The sequence below is a fragment of the Ursus arctos genome, unplaced genomic scaffold (assembly GCF_023065955.2).
Source record: "Ursus arctos isolate Adak ecotype North America unplaced genomic scaffold, UrsArc2.0 scaffold_8, whole genome shotgun sequence".
Taxonomy (NCBI): Eukaryota; Metazoa; Chordata; class Mammalia; order Carnivora; family Ursidae; genus Ursus; species Ursus arctos.
This window is the reverse complement of record NW_026623100.1, coordinates 65095582-65114262: the sequence shown is the minus strand read 5'-3', so window position 1 is coordinate 65114262 and position 18681 is coordinate 65095582. Positions and strand designations below refer to the sequence as shown.

The window sequence follows — 18681 nt, the reverse complement described above, 5'->3', positions numbered from 1 at the left end:
CTCATGCATCTCTATAGGCCCAGGGTCTCAGTTAATATTTTTTTATAACTACATGGATTCTTTTTAAATCACATGAAACTAGTTGTGTTAGACAAGAAGCTCAGAAGAAACTTCCTCTGTATCTGCATCTCTCCCACTGACTGAAGAGAGCGGGCTCCCGTGAAGGAAGCAGAAAAGTTCCTGGAAGGTCTGGGATCCCAGACCACACGCTATGCTCACTTGTGCCTCTCTGCCATCCCACTGGCATTCCCTCCTCCAGGAAAGCCCTTCTCCTAGTTACCTCCCACCTATTGTCCAGGACCCCACCTGTGCACCTTCCCTGTCAGGTCTTCTTGCAATAAAGGGGTCTGGGGCAGTCCCTTCAGAGTTCTTCTGATTCAACACTGGTCATTTTCACAAGTTGAAAGCAGTCTTAGGGCGAGAATGAGGAGTTGGCAGGCAGGTACTGTATCTGCACCTCAAGTAGTAACGAGATCTGCAGTAAAGGGGAAAATGTGTCACTAGGTCTGAAGGAGTTGCCCCAAGGCTTTGCCCTCCAGCATGTGGCGTGACAAGGCGTGGGATGCAGACTAGAGGCCTGGAGATGAGGGCGGAGGACAGCTGGGAAGCTGAGAATGAGGATTTTAAAAGGCGCAAATCCTCAGCAAAAAAGACCACTAGGTCTTTCTGCCATAGATGCCTCAGAACAGCATCCTGGGAATCCACGAAGGAGCATTGGTGAAGGGGCTGTGCCGAAGGTATGGATCTGGGGGAGACCGAAGAACCTACATGCAAACCCCCATTCCATCATTCACTAGCACGATTATAAGCTTGGCTTCTCTCAATTTAGTTTCCTCAGCTATAAAATGGTCTCCCGGGGAACTGGAACTAGATTCCTGCTCCACTTTTCTGGAAGATGTGAAAAACTCATCCAGGGTCACGTTCCAGGCTTCCTGGGGGTTTCCTGTACAGAAGAGATTTCCGTGAGGACGTTTCCACTTCGCGGCTGTCTCTGACATCATCCGGCTCGCGATCTCTTTAAACGGTTTACAGAACGCTCGGACATTCACAGGGCATTCTCGTTGCACCGTCCCATCAGCCGCTTTTACAAATGGGAAGACCTGGGCTCCTAACTGGCCACTGTCACCCTGTGGCGACCAGCGCGCCGGGAATGCGCCCTGCACAAACCAGGCACTGCTGCCCAGCTGCCGCCCGGGGGGCGGGGCCAAGGAGCGGGGCGGGGCCGGCGCGAGTCACGTGACACCCGGCCCGGAAGCGCTCGCTCCCGAGCCCCCCGGGTGACGGGGTCGGGAGCTGCCGCCTGAAGCGAGCGGGGAGGTCGCAGGGGTCTCTGCAGTTTCCCGCTCCCCGCATCCCCCGCCATGGCCTGGACCAGGTACCAGCTGTTCCTGGCCGGGCTCATGCTCGTCACCGGCTCCATCAACACGCTCTCGGCCAAGTGAGTCCGGGCCGGGCCGGGAGGGGAGGGGGCTCAGCCGGACCTGTCGCGGCCCGCGAGGGCGCCGGCGACCCCGCGCAACCTCTCTCGTCCTCCCCCTTCTCGGCTCTCCTTTCCCGGCTTCACCCGCTCGCTCGTTTCTCCGGTCGGTTCACGCGGTCTGGGGGCCCCCAACGGGCGTGAGGCCTGGGGAAATATGGACCGAGGCCGTGTCGCCGGCTGGAGGAGCCGAGCCTCGGCTTTGATCGCTGTGTGCTTGATCCCGGCGAGTCACCTCCCGTCTCCGCGCCTCAGTTTCCTCATCGTTAAACGGAAGGGGTGGACCAGTCCCTATCGGGCCCCATCCAACGCTGGCTGGAGGCCGGGTCCCCCAAGAGCTGTGGGTAGGGGCGGGGTGAAGGAGCACTCCCGTACTTGTGCACACGGGCTACAATAGAAGCCTTGAGGCCGAGTGACCAGTGAGGGTGGAAGGCTGCGGCGACAGAGGTGGGGGTACCCCATGGGCTCCTCATGGAGGAGAGGTCACAGATGGGCCTTGACGTTTTGCTGGGATTTCTACAAATGGCCGGATGTTGATACAGGGAACAGCAAGGCCACATCGAAGTGTATTGTAACCAGCACCAAATGTCCAGGCTGGATTTTATCCCACAATCAAAAAAGGGCTTTTGAGTAGGGAGTGACATGTTAAAAGTGATACGATGAACCGGGTGGTCAAGATGAAGAGGAGTTTGGTGCAGGGAAAACCACTCCCAGGCTACTGCAGAGCAGGAGGGAGGAGGGGGCAGTGAGGCCGGAAAGGAAGGGACAGGTGGAAGAGACCAGGTACAGAATGAAGCCATAAGGCCTGACCCACAGGATCAAGAGACAGTGACCCCCCCCCCCAGGGTTTCTGCCTGGGAGAACAGAAGTGTCATGAGCCCAGACAGGGAGGGCAGGTGCACAGTTCAGCTCTGATGCATGAGGATGTGGTGCTTGTGGGACCGTGAAGACAGACCCCAGGAGGTTAGGGATTGAAGATCCAGGACTGTCATGAGGCCGAGGGGTTGAGCATGGCCTCCTCTGTAACGTACAGGAGACCCAGGAGGCAGCCCCTTCTCTTGGCAGCGCTTTGGTGCTTGCTCTGCCCTCACCTCAAGGCAGGGTCCTCCTGCCCCCTCTGTTTACCATCTCAGAACCCCCAGTACCCAGATCCTGGCCTTTCTCTGAACCGATTCCAAGGCATTTGGTGACGAGTAGACAGTAGCCCTGTCCCAGCCAGACCTCACTTCCAGCTGGGCCCTGCCAGGCTCCACAGCGAGGCAGAGTCACACAAGTCACCCTCTGGACTGTGCTCCAGGCCCCCTGTGGGGTGGGGACTAGTCATCTCTTATTCATTTTTGAGATGTTTGTTCAGATGCTCCAGGGGAGAGGTCTGGGAGGAAGGTCTCCTGTTCGATTCATCAGGCATGTATAAGGTACCTACAGGGTGTGAAGCACTGTCTGGACTCGGAAGGAGGCTGAAGTAACCAAGGGAAGGTTTGATATGCTTAGAGTCAGAGGTGAAGGGGACAGAGCATACACACTTGACAACCACAGTGTCCTCCCTTCTCCAAAGGAAGTGGAGCTCTGGGTAGACCTCCCCGTCTCTGGTTTGTCTGTGTCTGTGTTTGGAGCTGGTCTCCTGAGCCCTGTGGCCTCCTTAACTATAAAGGAGACTCAACATGAGAGCTCCCGTCTCAGGATCTGAATGCAGCAGAACAGGTTGTCCGTCTGTCCATCTGTTGTACCATCCAAGGCCTCAGTCAAGTGCTTAGAGAGTAGCTATAAGTCTGCCAGGGCTTCTGTCCCCAAGGAGAGTCGAGATGGCCAGTTATTACTGGGGTAAACTGACTCAGCTCCTTCCTGGTCAGGTAGGAGGCCCTGGGACCCTTGGCCCCAGGAGACCTTGCCCTTGGAGGCTGCCTGAGAGGCAGGAAAGAGACTCCCACGTGAGGACCCAGCCTTTGGCCTCACCCCCTGCCAGGTCACCTGATGTGGGGCCTCTCAGGAGCCTCCCTACCTCAAGTGGACCCCAGAATTGGGCCCTAAATAGTGTTCTAAGGCCAGACTGTGAGGAGGACGCCCTTAGAAAGAAAATACGAGAGAGCAGTTGTGTATATCCTGATGGGAATTATCGATTTGAAATCACACTCTGACCTGCAGTTTCCGGCAGGGACAGACAGACTAGAAAGTGACCACAGCAAGTGCTAAGTGGCTGCTGTAGCCAGTGCCTGGCCCTGCTGCGGCCACCTTTCATGTGTAGTGTGACCAGCCTATGACGGAGATGGACTCCCTGTCCCCAGATCGGGAAACTGAGCTATGGAGAGATGGAATCGCTTGCCCGAGTTCAACTCAGCTATTCAGTGGCAGAGTTTATATTTGAGCCAAAGTAACCTGGCCCAAGAATCCAAGCTCTTAACACCAATATGGGATGAGGCTAGGGAGTTCTCTAGTCATTTTTCAGGGCATTTAAAGCTGTTAGAAACATAGAAATCTCCCATCCTCATCTCCACAATTTATAGCCTAGGTCCCATGAGACGTTTCTTTTTGTGACTAGCTGGTTAGTGTCAGACGAGTGGACCGGAACGTAGGTCTCAGCATTTTAGTCCAGTCCTTTCACAGTGGCAGTACCCCAAAGTCCCTCTTCCTTGGGGATCTCCTCTCGCATCTCCCCAGGCAAGGGCAACTAAGCCTGGCCCATGGAAGTTGTAGTCCCGCAAGCGACAGCTCCCCTCCCTGCCGCCAGAGTGCCCTCCCTCTGGACTCAGCAGCAAAGCTCTGTCCCAGCCCAAGTCATCCTACCTAGTTTCCCCCTGGAGCTGGGGGGGGGGGGGGGAGGGGCACTCGTGGTTCTCGTTTAGTGTCTCCAATAGCTTCTTTCAGTTCCTTGATCTGTAGGAGGTCCAGGGAAGACTTTATAAACTTGGTGGAGGGAGGAGGAAGTCGGTGCGCACCCGCCACCTGCTGTGTCGGGACCACAGGGCTGCTCTCCCCTGGAGGAGGCCACTCTGCCTGCTCAGCAGGTCTGAGTAGGTGCAGGAGACAGGCCTGCGCTTGCGGGGATGGGGGCAGGGGTCACATGCCCACGGGCCCTGTCCCCGGACCTCGGCAAAGGGCCCCTCCAGTCAAGTGGCTGCTTCTCCTTTCTATGGGCGCTTTCTCCCCCCGCCCCAGGACCTTCTGCCGATGTGTCTCCTGCACACCAAACAGTCCCCACCCCCCTCGGCACTGCTTAGGGCTGTCTGCCTGAACTGGTACCTGTCTGTGGGGTCCTGCCCATTACTGAACCCCATTCTCCTGAATCCCGCTGGGGTTCTGCATGTCCTGAGCCAGCGTCAGGCAGATGCTAAGTAAGGCTCAGATGCCCTCCTAAATGCTGCAGGTTGTGAAGCCCACCCAGCCAGGGAGGCACTGGGGCGGGGGGGGGGACTTGCCCTCCAACAGTGAGGCCCCTGGTGCTGGGACCCTGCCAGGAAGGTGGCAGGAGGCCTGGGACCCGTGGGTCTCTAGTAGGGAAGGACTCTCACTGTCCTTCCTGTGCCAGCTCTAACTTTTGCATTGGTGGCTGACCCCACCCTTAAATTCCAGGAGTTGGCCTGGGATAATTGCTTCAAAGGGGTTCCTGCACCAGCCACAGAAAGCCTTAAACCAGGAGGGTAGTGGTGTGTAGAGTGAAAAGAGCGCAAGGCTTGGAAGCTATGGGGTTAGGTGAGTCACTGGGCCTCTCTGAGCCTCAGGGTCATCTGTAAAATGGGCGTGACTTCCCTCCCTTCAACCCACATGCAAGGTAGGATCTACTGAGGAAGGTTGGGTAATACTTAGAGGAGAGGTCTCGTGATCATTTATCACCAACGGCTGTGACACGGAAGAGTGGAGCAGCCCTGCGGCCTTGCTGGAGATCCCAGGCAGGAGAAAGAAGCTGACTCACTGGGCTTGACAAGCTGGGGGCTCCAGAGGAAGTGGCAGAGATTCTGCTGGGGACTGGACACACGACTGTCAGTCTGAGGCAGCCACATCAGCCACTTCCTCGGTCTGTCCGTACCCGCTGCCCTCACGTGGAGTGCTGAGCTTTGAGTTTGCCCAGGCTTGAGTGACTCACCCCCAGCAAGGGGAGCCCGCCCCCGGCCTGCCCATGCCCCTCCTAAAAGAAGCTGGTCTCCTGGCTCAGCCGGTAGAGTGCCCAACTCTTGATCTCAGGATGGTGAGTTCGAAACCCATGTTGGGTGTAGAGATTACTTAAAAAAAATTTTTTTAATTAAAAAAAAAAATTCTGAAAGAAGCCAGTCTCTGCCAACAGAAGGTATCTCCTCGTGTAGCGTCAGCCTGACTCTCGGGGGTCCCCACAGGCCTCCTCCTTCCCATGTGACCATGGCCTTCCTTTAGAATACGGTATTTAGAGAGAAGGGAGGGCCCGTCTGCAGAGCTGGCCTCTCTCCACCTCAGCCAGGGAAGTGGGAAGAATCTGGAATAAGAAGATGGGAGAAATTCAGGTGCTGAGGAAGGGGCATGGAACTGGAGGTGGAGACCCCTGGGGACTAGCCCTTCTCGACACCAGATGAGCCTTGAATCCCTCAAGGGCTCTCTGAGCCCTGGGTTTTTTGGTCTGTCAAATAAGGAGCTTTCTGAGATGATGGTTGAGTTTCTTCTCTGTCGGCACTTTGTGGCTCTGTGGCCCTCCAGCCACGTCTGCTGCAGCCATCCAGGTGGGTCCCAGAGCATGGATGCCCTCTCTCAGGCTGGAGCAGAGCAGGCCCTATTGACCCAACACAAGGGGAGAGTCCTGCTTAATAGGGGGGAAAGAGGGAGAAGGGGCAGAAAAGGACTTTCACTGACTCCCTGCCATGTGCCAGCTCTTATACATCTTATGTATTACTTTTGACAGTCCATCGGTGTTTGGCATTATTGTCCCCATTTTATAGATGGGAAGACTGTTAGCCTGTCCAGCCTGTGAGACTCAAAAGTCATGAGCTTGCCATGAGTTGTTAACTGTATGAGTCTGCACCCAGCTCTCTCCACCCCTCCGCCCCAAGCCATGAAGTCCCCATCTGTAAAATGAAGAACATGGAGTGTCCAGAACAGGCCTGGCATGAAGTCAGTACTCAGTGAATTGTACATTTATAAAAACACGCAATGAAGTGTTTTGCAAACAGCTGTCCTACCTTAGGGGCCCTTGCTGTCATCTGCCGATCAATGGAGGTGGGATTTTTGGCTCTTGTTCTGTGCTACCCGGGGTCCATCTGTGCCTGTGCAGTGAGCTGAAGCCTGTCTCAAGATGAGGATGAGAAGCCTGACTCTAGCCCCAATCTCTGCAGGCCTGAACTCCTCCCCGCCTGAAGAAAGGCTGGGCAGGGCAGCCTGTCCTGCTGACACCCAATCCCTTGGACTGCAAGCCTGCCCCAGGCATCCAGATACAAAAAGACTCCATTTCCCAGGTTGGGATCACTGCCAGACCCAGCTTGTTGAGGCAGACCCACCCCTCGGGGAAAGCAAAGAAGGCCATAGGGGCAGGAGAGGGGACTCAGCATCAGCCTTACAGCCAGCTCTGCGCTTGGTGCCCACCCCTGGGGGACAAGCCCAGCCGGGCCCACCAGCAGCCTGCGCCTCCCCCGGGTGGGAAGTGAGGAGTCATGTAGACACTGCCTCTGGACTAGAGTGCCTGCCTGTTTGCTAGTTGGAGTCTGGAAATGCCATTGATTGAACAACAAAGAAAACGTTAGAGCTCCTGTATGCCAGGAGCTGGGGATCCAGAGAGAGAGAAGTTGCTGGATGCTGAGCTACCACCCTCTCAGGTGGTAGTGACTCTGGAACACACAAAGGGATCGACGTGGGAGTGGTCGTCACTGTAGGCTGCGTGGGCAGTAGTCCAGGGGGCGTTCGGGGAGGCGGTTCTACCACTGGATCTGGGGTCTTCTGGCGCCTGCCATGGACTCTGGGCGTACTACCGTGATGAGGAAGGGGCTTCCACACACGCCCACACCCTGAGCTTCTAGTTGACCTTCATGAGCTTGGCAGAACCTCCCTTATTCGTCCTGGAGGAGCTCTGGCTCCAGCTTCAGGAACTTCCATCTCCGATTCGCCCTGGGGCCTTTGTGCACTTTGGGAAAGCAGGACCTCTTTACTCTTCCTCGATTCTCTGTTACTCAGTTGCCTCACCCAGGCCCTCCCAGAGTGTTCTTTCTGCAAAAGCAAGCCTGAGTTAGAGAGCAGACCTGCCTGGGCAGTTGGGCGGGGGGGGGGGGGGGGGGGGGAGGCACACCCTTGGTGTGCAGCCCCCACCTGAATCCCATGTCGTGTCCTGCGTGGGGATCCAAGAGCCAGAACTTGCAGCAGATGGGACAGAAATGAGACCCGCACAGAGTGGGTGGTTTCTGTAGTTGTGGCTTTCTTGGCCCCTTGGTACTGGAACTGGTTACAGCCTGGTCCCCTGAGCCAGGTTGCTCTCCGCGTTTCCAGCCAGTCTATGAGACCTTCTCCCCACCCATCAGCTCTCCTTTGACCCTCCTAACTGCCCCTCTTGGCATCGCTGGGGTGGGTGGGGTCTCCCGCTGTGAACTCATCCACTGTGAGCTAAGTTTGCCCTAGCCCTGTTTTGTTCACTGGCCCTGACGTGTGTTCAGATCAATGAATAGATGCCATCTCGCCCTCATGGCTGATGGGGAATTCTACCACCATTCAGCCTGCCCTTCCTGCTGCCAGCATCCAGGCGTTATGCCCATGCCCGGGCTGTGGCAAAGAGCTCCCTATGCCCCTCCCCAAACTCAGGGCACAGAGAAGCCAGGGCTGGCCAGGATCTTTGTCAAACCCAGCCCCTAACCAGTGTCCCAGGCTTGCAGGCCTATGGGGGGGCACAGGAGACAAAAGGCTTTCCCCCGACTTTTGAAACCTCAGGTTTGTTGCAGAAATGAGCCAGCAGAGTCGGGCTGGGTACTACCATGTGGCTATTCTTGACAGACATTGCCAAAGAAGTCCTGAGTCTTGTAGTTGAGAGATGGCTATCACCTATGCGTGGGGCGCTGCAGAAGAAACGGGTCCAGGGCCCCAGGACACTGCCCTGGGTCCGCACTGACTCAAGTCAGCTGCAGGACATGACGGACTCGGCTAAAGCCGTGTCAGCGGATGACAGGATGTGCAACGTGAAGGAGGAGCTGCTGTCTTGCCAGGCTCAGTCCTGGCCAGATCCCATGCACTTAGCTCTGGGCCTGGGCCCACCTGAGTGCTTCCAGAAGTCAGCAGCCAGGGGAGTGAAAGGTTAGGGCTGGGGCTGTTTAGCCAGAAGATCAGAAGATTCAAAAGGTGGTGGAAAAGCCTCCAAATATCTAAAGGACTTTTTTAAAGAAGGTTTTATGTATTTATTTGACAGAGAGAGCACAAGTAGGGGGAGAGGGAGAAGCAGGACCCTGGGATCATGACCCAAGCCAAAGGCAGACGCTTAACTGACTAAGCCCCCCAGGCGCCCCAAAGGACTTTTAAATGAAAGAGATTAGACGAGACTCCAGGGACCCAACGAAGCCCAGCAAGAGTGAAGTTGGTGGGCAGGAGCTCTAGTGCACAGGCGGCAGACAGTGCAGAATGGTGGCAGTTACCCAGGGCACCGTGCCGTGGAGGATTCTGGGCCTGCGTCTGGGGCTTCCGGGGAAGCATGCCAGACTCAGTGATGCCATCTGTCAGGGTGCTGGCCGGGAGGCCACGCCACTAGTACTGTGTACTTGCCACCTGCTTCCCAGTCCGTGCTAGAAAGAGCCTCCAACCCCTTCAGGTTAAAGGAAGGTGACCGGGTGGTCTGTGTCAGGCAGTCATTGCCCAAGGGCCTGAATGCCCTTGCAGACCACAGGCTCCTGAGATTTCTTGTGCCGTGGGTCCATTTGACAGTCTGGTAAAGCCTAGAATATTTATATTTAAAATATATTTTTTAAAACGTGCAATTAAAGGTTTGGATTACAGAAAAAGCCACTTACGTTGAAATAGAGTTATCAAAACACTGAAAAAGCCAATTCCTGATACAGTAATATTGTGTGTTTATGCTTCTTGACACATAAAATTATAAGCAGTGGGTCTAATTGCTGTCATTTTGAGTTAGCAGTGAGCGTAAATGCCACTCCCCGGTACCTGCAAGGACTCTGACGTGCTGAGGAGAGTAGCAGGACGTGTGTGTAACAGTCGCAGGTGCCGCGGGGTTACTTCACAACATCAGGAAATGCTGTATTTCAGCTAAAGGTTTCTAGGTCCCCAGTTGCTGTCCATGATCCCAGATGAAGACTTCGCGCTGCGGGAACTGGCCTCTTGGTGCTGAGAGAAGCGAGCTTGTCCTCAGACACCAGGGCTAGAGTTGCACAGCTGGCACACTGCCAAGGGCTTGACCTTCTGTCTCTCTGCTGCAGGTGGGCAGACAACTTCGTGGCCCAAGGCTGCGGAGGGAGCAAGGAGCACAGCTTCCAGCATCCCTTCCTCCAGGTAGCCACCCCGTCCCTCCCCACCTCCTGTTGCCCGGGCCTCTGGTCAGGTGTCCCCCGTGAGGCCCTGCTGCTTCCTGACCTGGGGTAGAGCCTCCCCCTACTCCCAGAAGAACCATCCACTCCCCTCCCTCCCTCCCTCCCTCGCTGGAACAGAGGCCAGGGTGTGAGTGCCCATGGAAGGGGGCAGAGGGCACAGCCCTCTCTGGGAGGGCTGCATAAGTCCTAGGGAGCAGTCATGCCGTGGACGCTGTAAGGCCAGCCGTCACACGTCCACGTCAGGACCTATCTGGAACACATCAACCCCAGTAGCAAAACCTGCTCTCCATCCATGGGAGCCCAGACTCCCCTGGGATGGGGCAGACAACATAAATGGAAGGCACCGGATGGCCAGACAGGGAAGCTGAGGCCCATATCTCAGCCCCTGCTCTCCCAGCAACTTGCTCTGTGACCCTAAGTAAGTTCTTGAGCCTCTCTGGGCCTCCGTTTCTCCATCTGGAACTAGAGGTTGGCCTAGAACAGTGGTTTTCAGACCAGGCTCTATGTAGCCTTAGGGTTTGCATAGAGATGTTTCTAGGGGTTAGGGCTTAGACCTCGGAGGTCGTCTCTGGCCTGCCACACACCGCAGCTCTGCTTTTGTCTGGTTTATGTGTCAAGTCATAGGTAAGCTTTCGTCTGCAGAAAGATTGTGTTAAATTTTTGTCAAAGGTGGTTCTCCTTCCAGCTATAAACTCGTAGGGTTCTGTCCCTGCAGGCAGTGGGCATGTTCCTGGGGGAGTTCTCCTGCCTGGCGGCCTTCTTCCTGCTCCGGTGCAGAGCTGCGAGGCACCCAGATGCCAGCGTGGATCCCCAGCAACCCTTCAATCCCCTTCTTTTCCTGCCCCCTGCCCTGTGCGACATGACGGGGACCAGCATCATGTATGTGGGTAAGTAGCCAGGCAGGCTGAGAAGGGCCCGAGGGGGCACTGGTGAAACAGCCACCCCTACCCCAGCTCAGCTCACCTCTGCCTCCTCCCAGACTTAAACACACACACACACACACACACACACACACACACACACACAGAATGTACTGAACACACACTGTGTGCAAGGCATGTCTTCAGCCCTGAGGGCACCTCAGTGACTAGATAGCCTTGGCTCTCAGGAGCTAACAGCGTGTGTCTCTCCTCTCCCAGCCCTGAACATGACGAGTGCCTCCAGCTTCCAGATGCTCCGGGGCGCAGTGATCATATTCACAGGCCTGTTCTCAGTGGCCTTCCTGGGGCGGAGGCTGGCCCTGAGCCAGTGGCTGGGCATCCTTGCCACCATCGCGGGGCTGGTGGTTGTGGGCCTGGCCGACCTCCTGAGCAAGCACGATGATCAGCACAAGCTCAGCGAAGTGATCACAGGTGTGATGAGGGTCGGGGACCCAGGGGCTGCCCATCTTGTCCTGTCCTCCCTGGGAGCCCAGCACAGTCGGTCAGCAGACTTCGCAAGCTCTTCTGTATGCCAAGCCCTGGGGGAGGGTGCCTGGGGGACCGGCTGACATGGGCCTGCATCTGCCCTCGAGCTGACAGAGTGCAGAAAGGCACAAGCAGCTGAGGGGGTAGGTAAGGAGCGGGAGGTCAGAGGAGGGAGCAGGTCTGTGCCGTGATACAGACACACAAACTGCTGGGTCTGGGAGAGGGAGAGACCGAGTGTCTGTTGAGCGTTTACCAAGTACCCAGCCTGGCAGCCTGTTCGACAATGATGGGACCCCTCTGGCCCTCAGAGGATGGACTAAACCAAGAATGTCTACCACCAAGCCTTGTGCATCTCAGAAGACCTGCTTATTACCCCGCTGTGCCCCTCACAGGCCCAGGCAGGCCTTTGGGTCTTCTGGAGCCTTGGCCCAGAGTGGTAACAGCACCTGCCCTGCTGGCCTGCTGCATCCCTCGGGGGCCAGGAGACCAGGCATGGGGCTGTCACGACTGCCTCACGCATATGGTACCCTGCAAAATCAGGGGCCCTGGGGGTTGTGTCCCTGTGGGAACCGTCTACCCCAGCACTGGGCCCACCACCCTGCCAAGGCGCCGAGGCCATGGTCCACCCCTACCCCATGCAGCCCAGCCTCACCCTGGCTCACTTTCCCACAGGGGACCTGTTGATCATCATGGCCCAGATCATCGTCTCCATCCAGATGGTGCTCGAGGAGAAGTTCGTCTACAGACATAATGTGCACCCGCTGAGGGCAGTTGGCACTGAGGGTGTGTGAGCACAGGGGCTGAGAGGGGGTTGCTGCTGCGGGGATGCCCTGGACGGTAGCGTGTCGAGGGGACGCACAAGCAGGAGTGCGGGGCAAGGTGCCAGGGTCCACGGGAAGGGGATGAGCCCCTTCCCCCAATCCTCCCTCCCTCCCCCACATGTGTGCTGACAGAGACTCAGACTCAGGAGCTGGGGGGCATGTGGTCAAGAAAAGGGGATACGTGCCCCACTCTAGAGGAGTTGGCCAATGGGGAAGGACCAGACAGAGCGTTCGAGCTCAGACCACTTGTGCTCTAGTGATGTGTCACTTGCCAAGCACATCTGAGTGTCTTCAGGACGGGAAAGGTGGTGTTTGAGCTACAAGACTGGGAAGGAGGGAAAACTCCAGACAGAGCGAAGACGTGGGGAGCTGGCCATGAGTGTCGAAACCAGTAAGGAGTGGTTGGTGAGATGCAGCTTTGTTGTTAGGACAATGATCAGGAATTGAATAGGTCAGGGTCTTATGATGGAGAACCTTGAATGTCAGGCAAGTGGATTTAGACTTTAAATGACAGACAGGGAGGAACCGCCAAAAGTTTTTGCGCAGGGAAGTAACTACCAAAACCTTTAAGCTTTAAAAATACGAGGCCAGCAGGGCAGATCAGAGCAGCACTAGCCACGTGCGGCCTGCGGACCCATCAGGCAGCTGTGCGTGTGCCACGGGCTCCTGGCACAACGTTAATCATCTCGATCCCCTGCGTCGTCAAGCACGTTGTAGCCACTCGGTTTCTTTCCCAGTGAGACTTTCTGAATGGAGCAGTGCCTTGATTCACATTCTGTCCACACCCGGTCACAGGCCAGTGACCCTGAATTAGAGAACTGTGTTTTTCCACGCTTGTGAGAGCAATGTTGTGGTCGCAGCTGCCATTCTTTTGTAAATGACTACAATAGAATTTAAGAGTGCCAGAGAACATCATAAGGGGAGCTATTATTTTGTGAGAGTGTGTGTGCGGGTACGCGCCTGTGCATACATATACTGGTCACGATATAAAATGCATTTTTTATTCTTGGCCCAGTCAGAAAACGTGATGAAAGTGGAGAAGGGCAGCTAGAGCCCTCTCCGTAGGCCGCTGTGAACTCCGGGAGAACAGAAAGGAGCTGGGGTGTGGCCGGGAGGGAGACCCGCGGAGCCCCTGCTGGGTGGGCTAAGCTGGGGATGGGGATGGGGAGGGGTGGGAGCCGGGCAGAGCGTGCAGCGTGCTTCCTCCACCCCACAGGCCTCTTCGGCTTCGTGATCCTGTCCCTGCTGCTCGTACCCATGTACTACGTCCCGGCCGGCTCCTTCAGCGGAAACCCCCGAGGGACGCTGGAGGACGCGCTGGACGCCTTCTGCCAGGTGGGCCGACAGCCGCTCATCGCCCTGGCGCTCCTGGGCAACATCAGCAGCATCGCCTTCTTCAACTTTGCGGGCATCAGCGTCACCAAGGAACTGAGCGCCACCACGCGCATGGTGCTGGACAGCCTGCGTACCGTTGTCATCTGGGCGCTGAGCCTGGCGCTGGGCTGGGAGGCCTTCCACCCTCTGCAGATCCTGGGCTTCCTCATCCTCCTGATGGGCACCGCCCTCTACAATGGGCTGCACCGCCCGCTGCTGACCCGCCTGGCCAGGGGCCGGCCCCCAGCAGAAGAGGGCGAGCATGAGAGACTGCTTGGGGGCTCTCGGACTCCCATCAACGATGCCAGCTGAGCCTCTCGTGGGTTCTCTGCTGCTACCTGGATGCACCTTGTCCACCCTGAGGCCGAGGCCACACGGGTTGGTGAGCCTCCGGTGTCCTGTCCCCAAGGCCTCACCCTGCCCCTTCCCCACAGACCCCCCCCCCCCCCCGCCCTGGGCAGCTGCTGCCACAGGAGAGGACCAGACACCCAGGTCCTCCTTTGTCACTACCCCCTGCAGCACCTACAGGCCTGAGTACGGTGACCTACCCCTGCCGGGCTCCCCCCGCCCCACCCCCAAGCCCTTCCTGCAGCACTAGCACTAAATCATGAAGTGGAATTGCAGGAACTAACAACCCTAAGATTTCCTCCTAAATCATAAGCTAAATTTGGTTCTCCAGAGAAGAGAGGTCAGTGAACAAATTCAACCGGAACTAAGCGCCATATTTTCTAAAACTTGTAGGCTATTCGCTAACCCTGTCTTGGAGACCTAAGTTTTAGCTGGACTGTGCCACAAACTCAGTGTATGTCCCCCAGCCCATTACCTAGTGGCGGGGGCCTTGGGGTCCTCATCTGTAAAGCAGAAGGTGCAGACGCTGTGGCTTTGGTGCCTTCCCGCCTCAGCTGGGCCCATCCTGTGGGAAAGGAGGAGCCCATGCTTTGGAAATGCCCCTCTGCCCACGGCGCCTCCTCCCCATGCCAAGTTGGTGTCCTTGCCCCCACTCCCTCAAGGCCTCCCTGCCTGGGGGAGATGACGGGAAATTCCAAGCAGCCCTTAATAGCAGCTTTTATGAACTCTTCACCTTCCGTTTTAAAGATGAGAACACTGAGGCCCAGAGATGTAAGTGGTTTTGCAAGAAGGGTCTCTTGCTGTGGACTCTGGCCATGCCCTTGGGATCCAGAGCACCTCTGGACCTCAGCCCCACCCCCAGCAACCTGACTCCGTAGCAGTCCCTCCAGGGTGATGAATTTACCAGCACCCCACCATTTAGAGTAGTTCTGGTATCGTAGGCATGTGTTAAATGCTCACGGTAATCCTCTGGCATAACGACCTGCCCAGGTGGGTGCCGATGAGGAAGCCGTGGCCCAGCGGTGGTTAACAGTCTTCCTCACAGAGCCAGCAGTCCAAGCTAGATTTGCCTGATTCCAAGCCTACAACCCCACCCACCGTACAGGCCTCTCCAGGGGCTTTGGGGTAAATGTCCCATGGCCGGAATAAAAGCTTCATGTGCTGTTGCCTTCCCCACCTGGAAGAGAGGGGACTGGCAGTGGGGACCCCAGGGAGCAGAGCAGCCCTTCCTTGCAGCGTTCCTCACTCCGTGGCAGTTTCTGAAGCCTCAGACCATTTTTCTGGGCAGCTCAATCATAAAACAAAACACCGAATGCCTTCCTTAAAATAGATTCTGGGGGAAGGGATCTTTGACAAGCAAAGCCCTCAGGCTGTGTGGGAATCGGCAGGTTTTTACAGTTTGTTGGGAGAGGAGGGCCTCTCCCTGCCACCAGCTCCCAGTCCCAGGGGCCCCTGAGCTGCTGGGGGCCACAGTGTGTGCCCAGAAGGAAATGGAGGGTGAGCGTGGTGGGGACACCAGCTGCCTTGTCCAAAAACCTGGGGCCTTACGATGTCGTTTTGGGCTTTATTTTTAAGAACAAAAGGGAAATTGGCAGTGTGGACTTCATTTTAGTTTAGTTTAGTTTTTTAATGAGAGGAAAGGAGCACAAGGGTTAAACATCAGGCCTGCCACCAAATCAGGCAAATCACTTCACCCCTGGAGCTTTGGGTCTTCCCGTCTCTAAAACGGGAAAGCCAGCCTTCCATCTTGCAGGACGAGCGTGAAAATTACATAAGAGAATAAATCGAAGGTTCCTGTTAATGCCAGCGCACAGTGGAGTGTCGTGTCAGGGTGCACTGCCCACCAGGGTGGTCTGCCAGCGGCACGGAAGTCCCAGCAGAGGGACAGCGCGGAGCATCAGTTTTGCTCCGAGGGGAAGAAGTGTTTTATTACAATACACCAACATTGAGGAGAATGTAAAATTCACATCTATTTTAAGACAAACAAGATGCCTCGAGAATACTTTATGCCCCACGGTAGGTACCCTCCCAGGCCCCGGAGATGCGTTCACTCTCTCCTGTCACTCAGGGGCGCTTCGGAGGGGGAGTTCCAGGGGCCTTGCTGGTCATGTGGGTGGGAGGGTAAGGACCACCACTCTCTTGCTGAGGCTGGAGGGTTGTGGGGAATGTTTTCAGTGGAGTAAGGGGGTTCAGAATGGTGGAAGTTTGGTGTGAAGGTTCCGAATCCCAAAATCAGAACTAGTAATGGGTTTCTGTAAACCTCAGTTCAAAGACAGTGTAATTTAAACCACATGCATTGTAGCGGACTGCTCAGTCCCTGCTCCTTGCAGGGGGACCTTGGGAGGGCCCTAGGGCGGGGGCTGCCTGCAGGACTGCCATCCAAAACCTGGGGTAGCCCTCGGGCTCCTCCTCCACCAGGAATCTGCCCACAAGGCAGAGATCTAGCACCGTACCAAGTGGTTCCATTTGCCTTCACGTTGTCCAAAGGTCTCTGCTAGCTTAACAAACAGCACTCAAAGAGGTCAGAGCTCTGACCCCTGCTGAGGACAGTAGGAGGAGTGGAGCAAAGGGCCACCTGGTCTAGAGGAAAGAAGCAGAATCACAAGTCACAGAGCTGTGTTCACAGCCCCACTTCAACTTTGGGTGACCTTGGACAAGTCATGTTACCTCTCAAGGCCTTAGCTACCTATAAAAAGGAGAGGTTCTTGGCATTACTAAATATGTATACCTCCCTGACCTGCTTACAGATTAACTTCATGCTTTCATATTTGCCTTGGTTAAAAGCCCCTTTGGCCTTTTGTTGACTACATCCTTTCAAAACTTAAGGTCAGCAGGGACTATCCCCTAGCTCTAAAAGTTTATAAATCACCCATCTTCATTAGGAATACGTGTCAAAAAATCTTTAGTAAAGGATTACTATCTCAGAATTTAGCCAACTGTATTGAGAATGGATGTGCTCCAAGGGCTGTGGATCCGTGAAAGAAAAACAGGAGACAGATGTGTAAAGCAAGAATTCTGGCACAGTGTGATGTGCATAAGAGGCCTTTGTACAAGATACAAAGGAGGCGTACAGGAGCAGATCAGCTAACTGCCTAGAGCTCCCAGAGAGCTCCACTCGAGCTGGGTGTGAAAGAACGGGCGGGATTCTCCCAGGCTGGGGAGGGGAGCGGCGAGGGGGGCGCAGTATGGTATTCCAGGAGGAAGGAGCAGCTTGTAAAAAGCATAGGAACGTGTAAGTGATGGACTCAAGAACTGCAGGTAAGTAGATATGCCTGGCGATAAGCATGCAATGCTAAAAGTGGCCAGAGACAAGGTCAGAGAGGTGGGCAGGTGCCCAGATGGTGCTTACCTTTTAGATTTTGCTGAGGCATGAGAACTCTGTAGACAGCAGAGTACCGTGGGGGAGTTTTAGGCAAGGGAGTAATAGGATACAAATTGCTGTTTGGAAAGATCGCTAAAGGCAGAGACCAGTAAAACAACATTTAATTCATTAGAGTCCGACCTAGAGAAATGGTGAATAAATACAAGAGCCGTTCAAGGAGTGGACTTCCATTTTAGAGCCCTTGGCTGTCAGATCTTCCATTGCATAAGCCACCACCAAAGAGTGGGTCTTCTGGACCAGACTGCTCCCCCGCCCTCCATGACAGTGGACCCACAGAGTGTCCCCAAGTACAGCTTCTTCCCTTTTCTTTCCTTTGCCCTTTTTTCCCCTTTTTAAAAATCATGAAATACAACAAAACACTTATCATTTTGACCATTATTAAGTGTTCAGTGGCATTAAATTCTCATTGTTGTGCAGCGGTCACCACCATCCATCCCCAGAACTTTTTTATCTTCCCAACCTGAAGCTCTGTACCCGTTCCACACTGACTCCCCATTCCTCCTTTCCCTGGAGCCCCTGACAACCACCGTTCTGCTTTCTGTCTACTCTAGGTACCTAATGTAAGTGGAATCATACAATAGTTCTTTTGTGTCTGTTGTATTCTGCTCTCCACAATGCCTTCAAGGTTTATTCATGTTGTAACGTGTCAGAATTTCCTTTCTTTTTAAGGCTGAATAACATTATATGTATGCACTACATTTTGTTTATTCATCCATTTGGACATTTTGGGCTATTGTGAATAACATTGCTGTGAGCATTACTGTACAAATACCAGTTTAAATCCCTGCTTTTAATTCTTTTGAGTGTATACCCAGAAATGGAATTGCTGGATCATATGGTAATTCTACATTTAATTTTTTTGGGTGATCAACATCCTATTTTCCACTCTGGGTGCATCAGTGAAGGATTCCATGAAATCACTGATTTTGTAATGATATTTTCCCTGATTACGATACGTGGTAACTGGAGAACATTTAGAAAATGCAAGAAAACAAAGTGTAGAAAATAAAATCTTTATTCTAACTACCCAGATGTACATTTGGTCGGAATGCGTATTATCTCCAAGAGGAAGGGAAAGGGGTCGTTTCCCTAGGAGGAACCTACTGTAGTGCTGGAGAGTGTGATCCAAGACGACATCGTCAGATCCTGGCTGTCCCACGACCCCTGTCATCAATAACGTTCATGCAGTTAAACTGGCTTCTGAGCCATATTCGTGGGGTGTTCCGGGGGGGGGGGCACAGGGGCGACATGGCATTGTCCCATTCTCTGTGGGTCTGATACGGCAAAACACAAAATGTTTGAACAAAGTGATCTCTCTTGAGAAACGCGTTCTACAAACGCAACAACTACATCTTCAGAATAGAGCTTTCTTTTTTCAACCATAGGGTAACCGAGAGCGAGGGTG

At 54.8% G+C, this 18681-nt stretch overlaps 1 protein-coding gene across 2 annotated transcripts; it reads left to right on the top strand.

Annotated features, from left to right (window-relative positions):
* Positions 1 to 1213: 1213 nt before the first annotated feature.
* SLC35F6 (solute carrier family 35 member F6) lies at positions 1214 to 18302 on the top strand. 2 transcript variants are annotated; one of them, XM_026520499.4, is made up of 6 exons: positions 1214 to 1438; positions 9835 to 9907; positions 10661 to 10832; positions 11085 to 11297; positions 12024 to 12134; positions 13389 to 18302. In XM_026520499.4, exons 1-6 carry the CDS (start codon positions 1362 to 1364, stop codon positions 13856 to 13858), a joined length of 1116 nt encoding a protein of 371 aa, XP_026376284.1. In that variant the 5' UTR covers positions 1214 to 1361; the 3' UTR covers positions 13859 to 18302. The 2 variants fall into 2 exon arrangements, with proteins under 2 accessions (XP_026376284.1, XP_044246659.1); XM_044390724.3 differs by lacking the exon at positions 11085 to 11297 and having other exon boundaries at positions 1231 to 1438.
* The last annotated feature ends 379 nt before the right edge of the window (positions 18303 to 18681 follow it).

Bases quoted from the DNA above. Each gene is read 5' to 3' on its own strand.
- SLC35F6 (XM_026520499.4), top strand. From the start codon at position 1,362: ATGGCCTGGACCAGGTACCAGCTGTTCCTGGCCGGGCTCATGCTCGTC. The intron at 1,439-9,834 runs GTGAGTCCGGGC...TCTCTGCTGCAG, and splicing joins ATCAACACGCTCTCGGCCAA to GTGGGCAGACAACTTCGTGG. The intron at 11,298-12,023 runs GTGTGATGAGGG...ACTTTCCCACAG, and splicing joins GCTCAGCGAAGTGATCACAG to GGGACCTGTTGATCATCATG.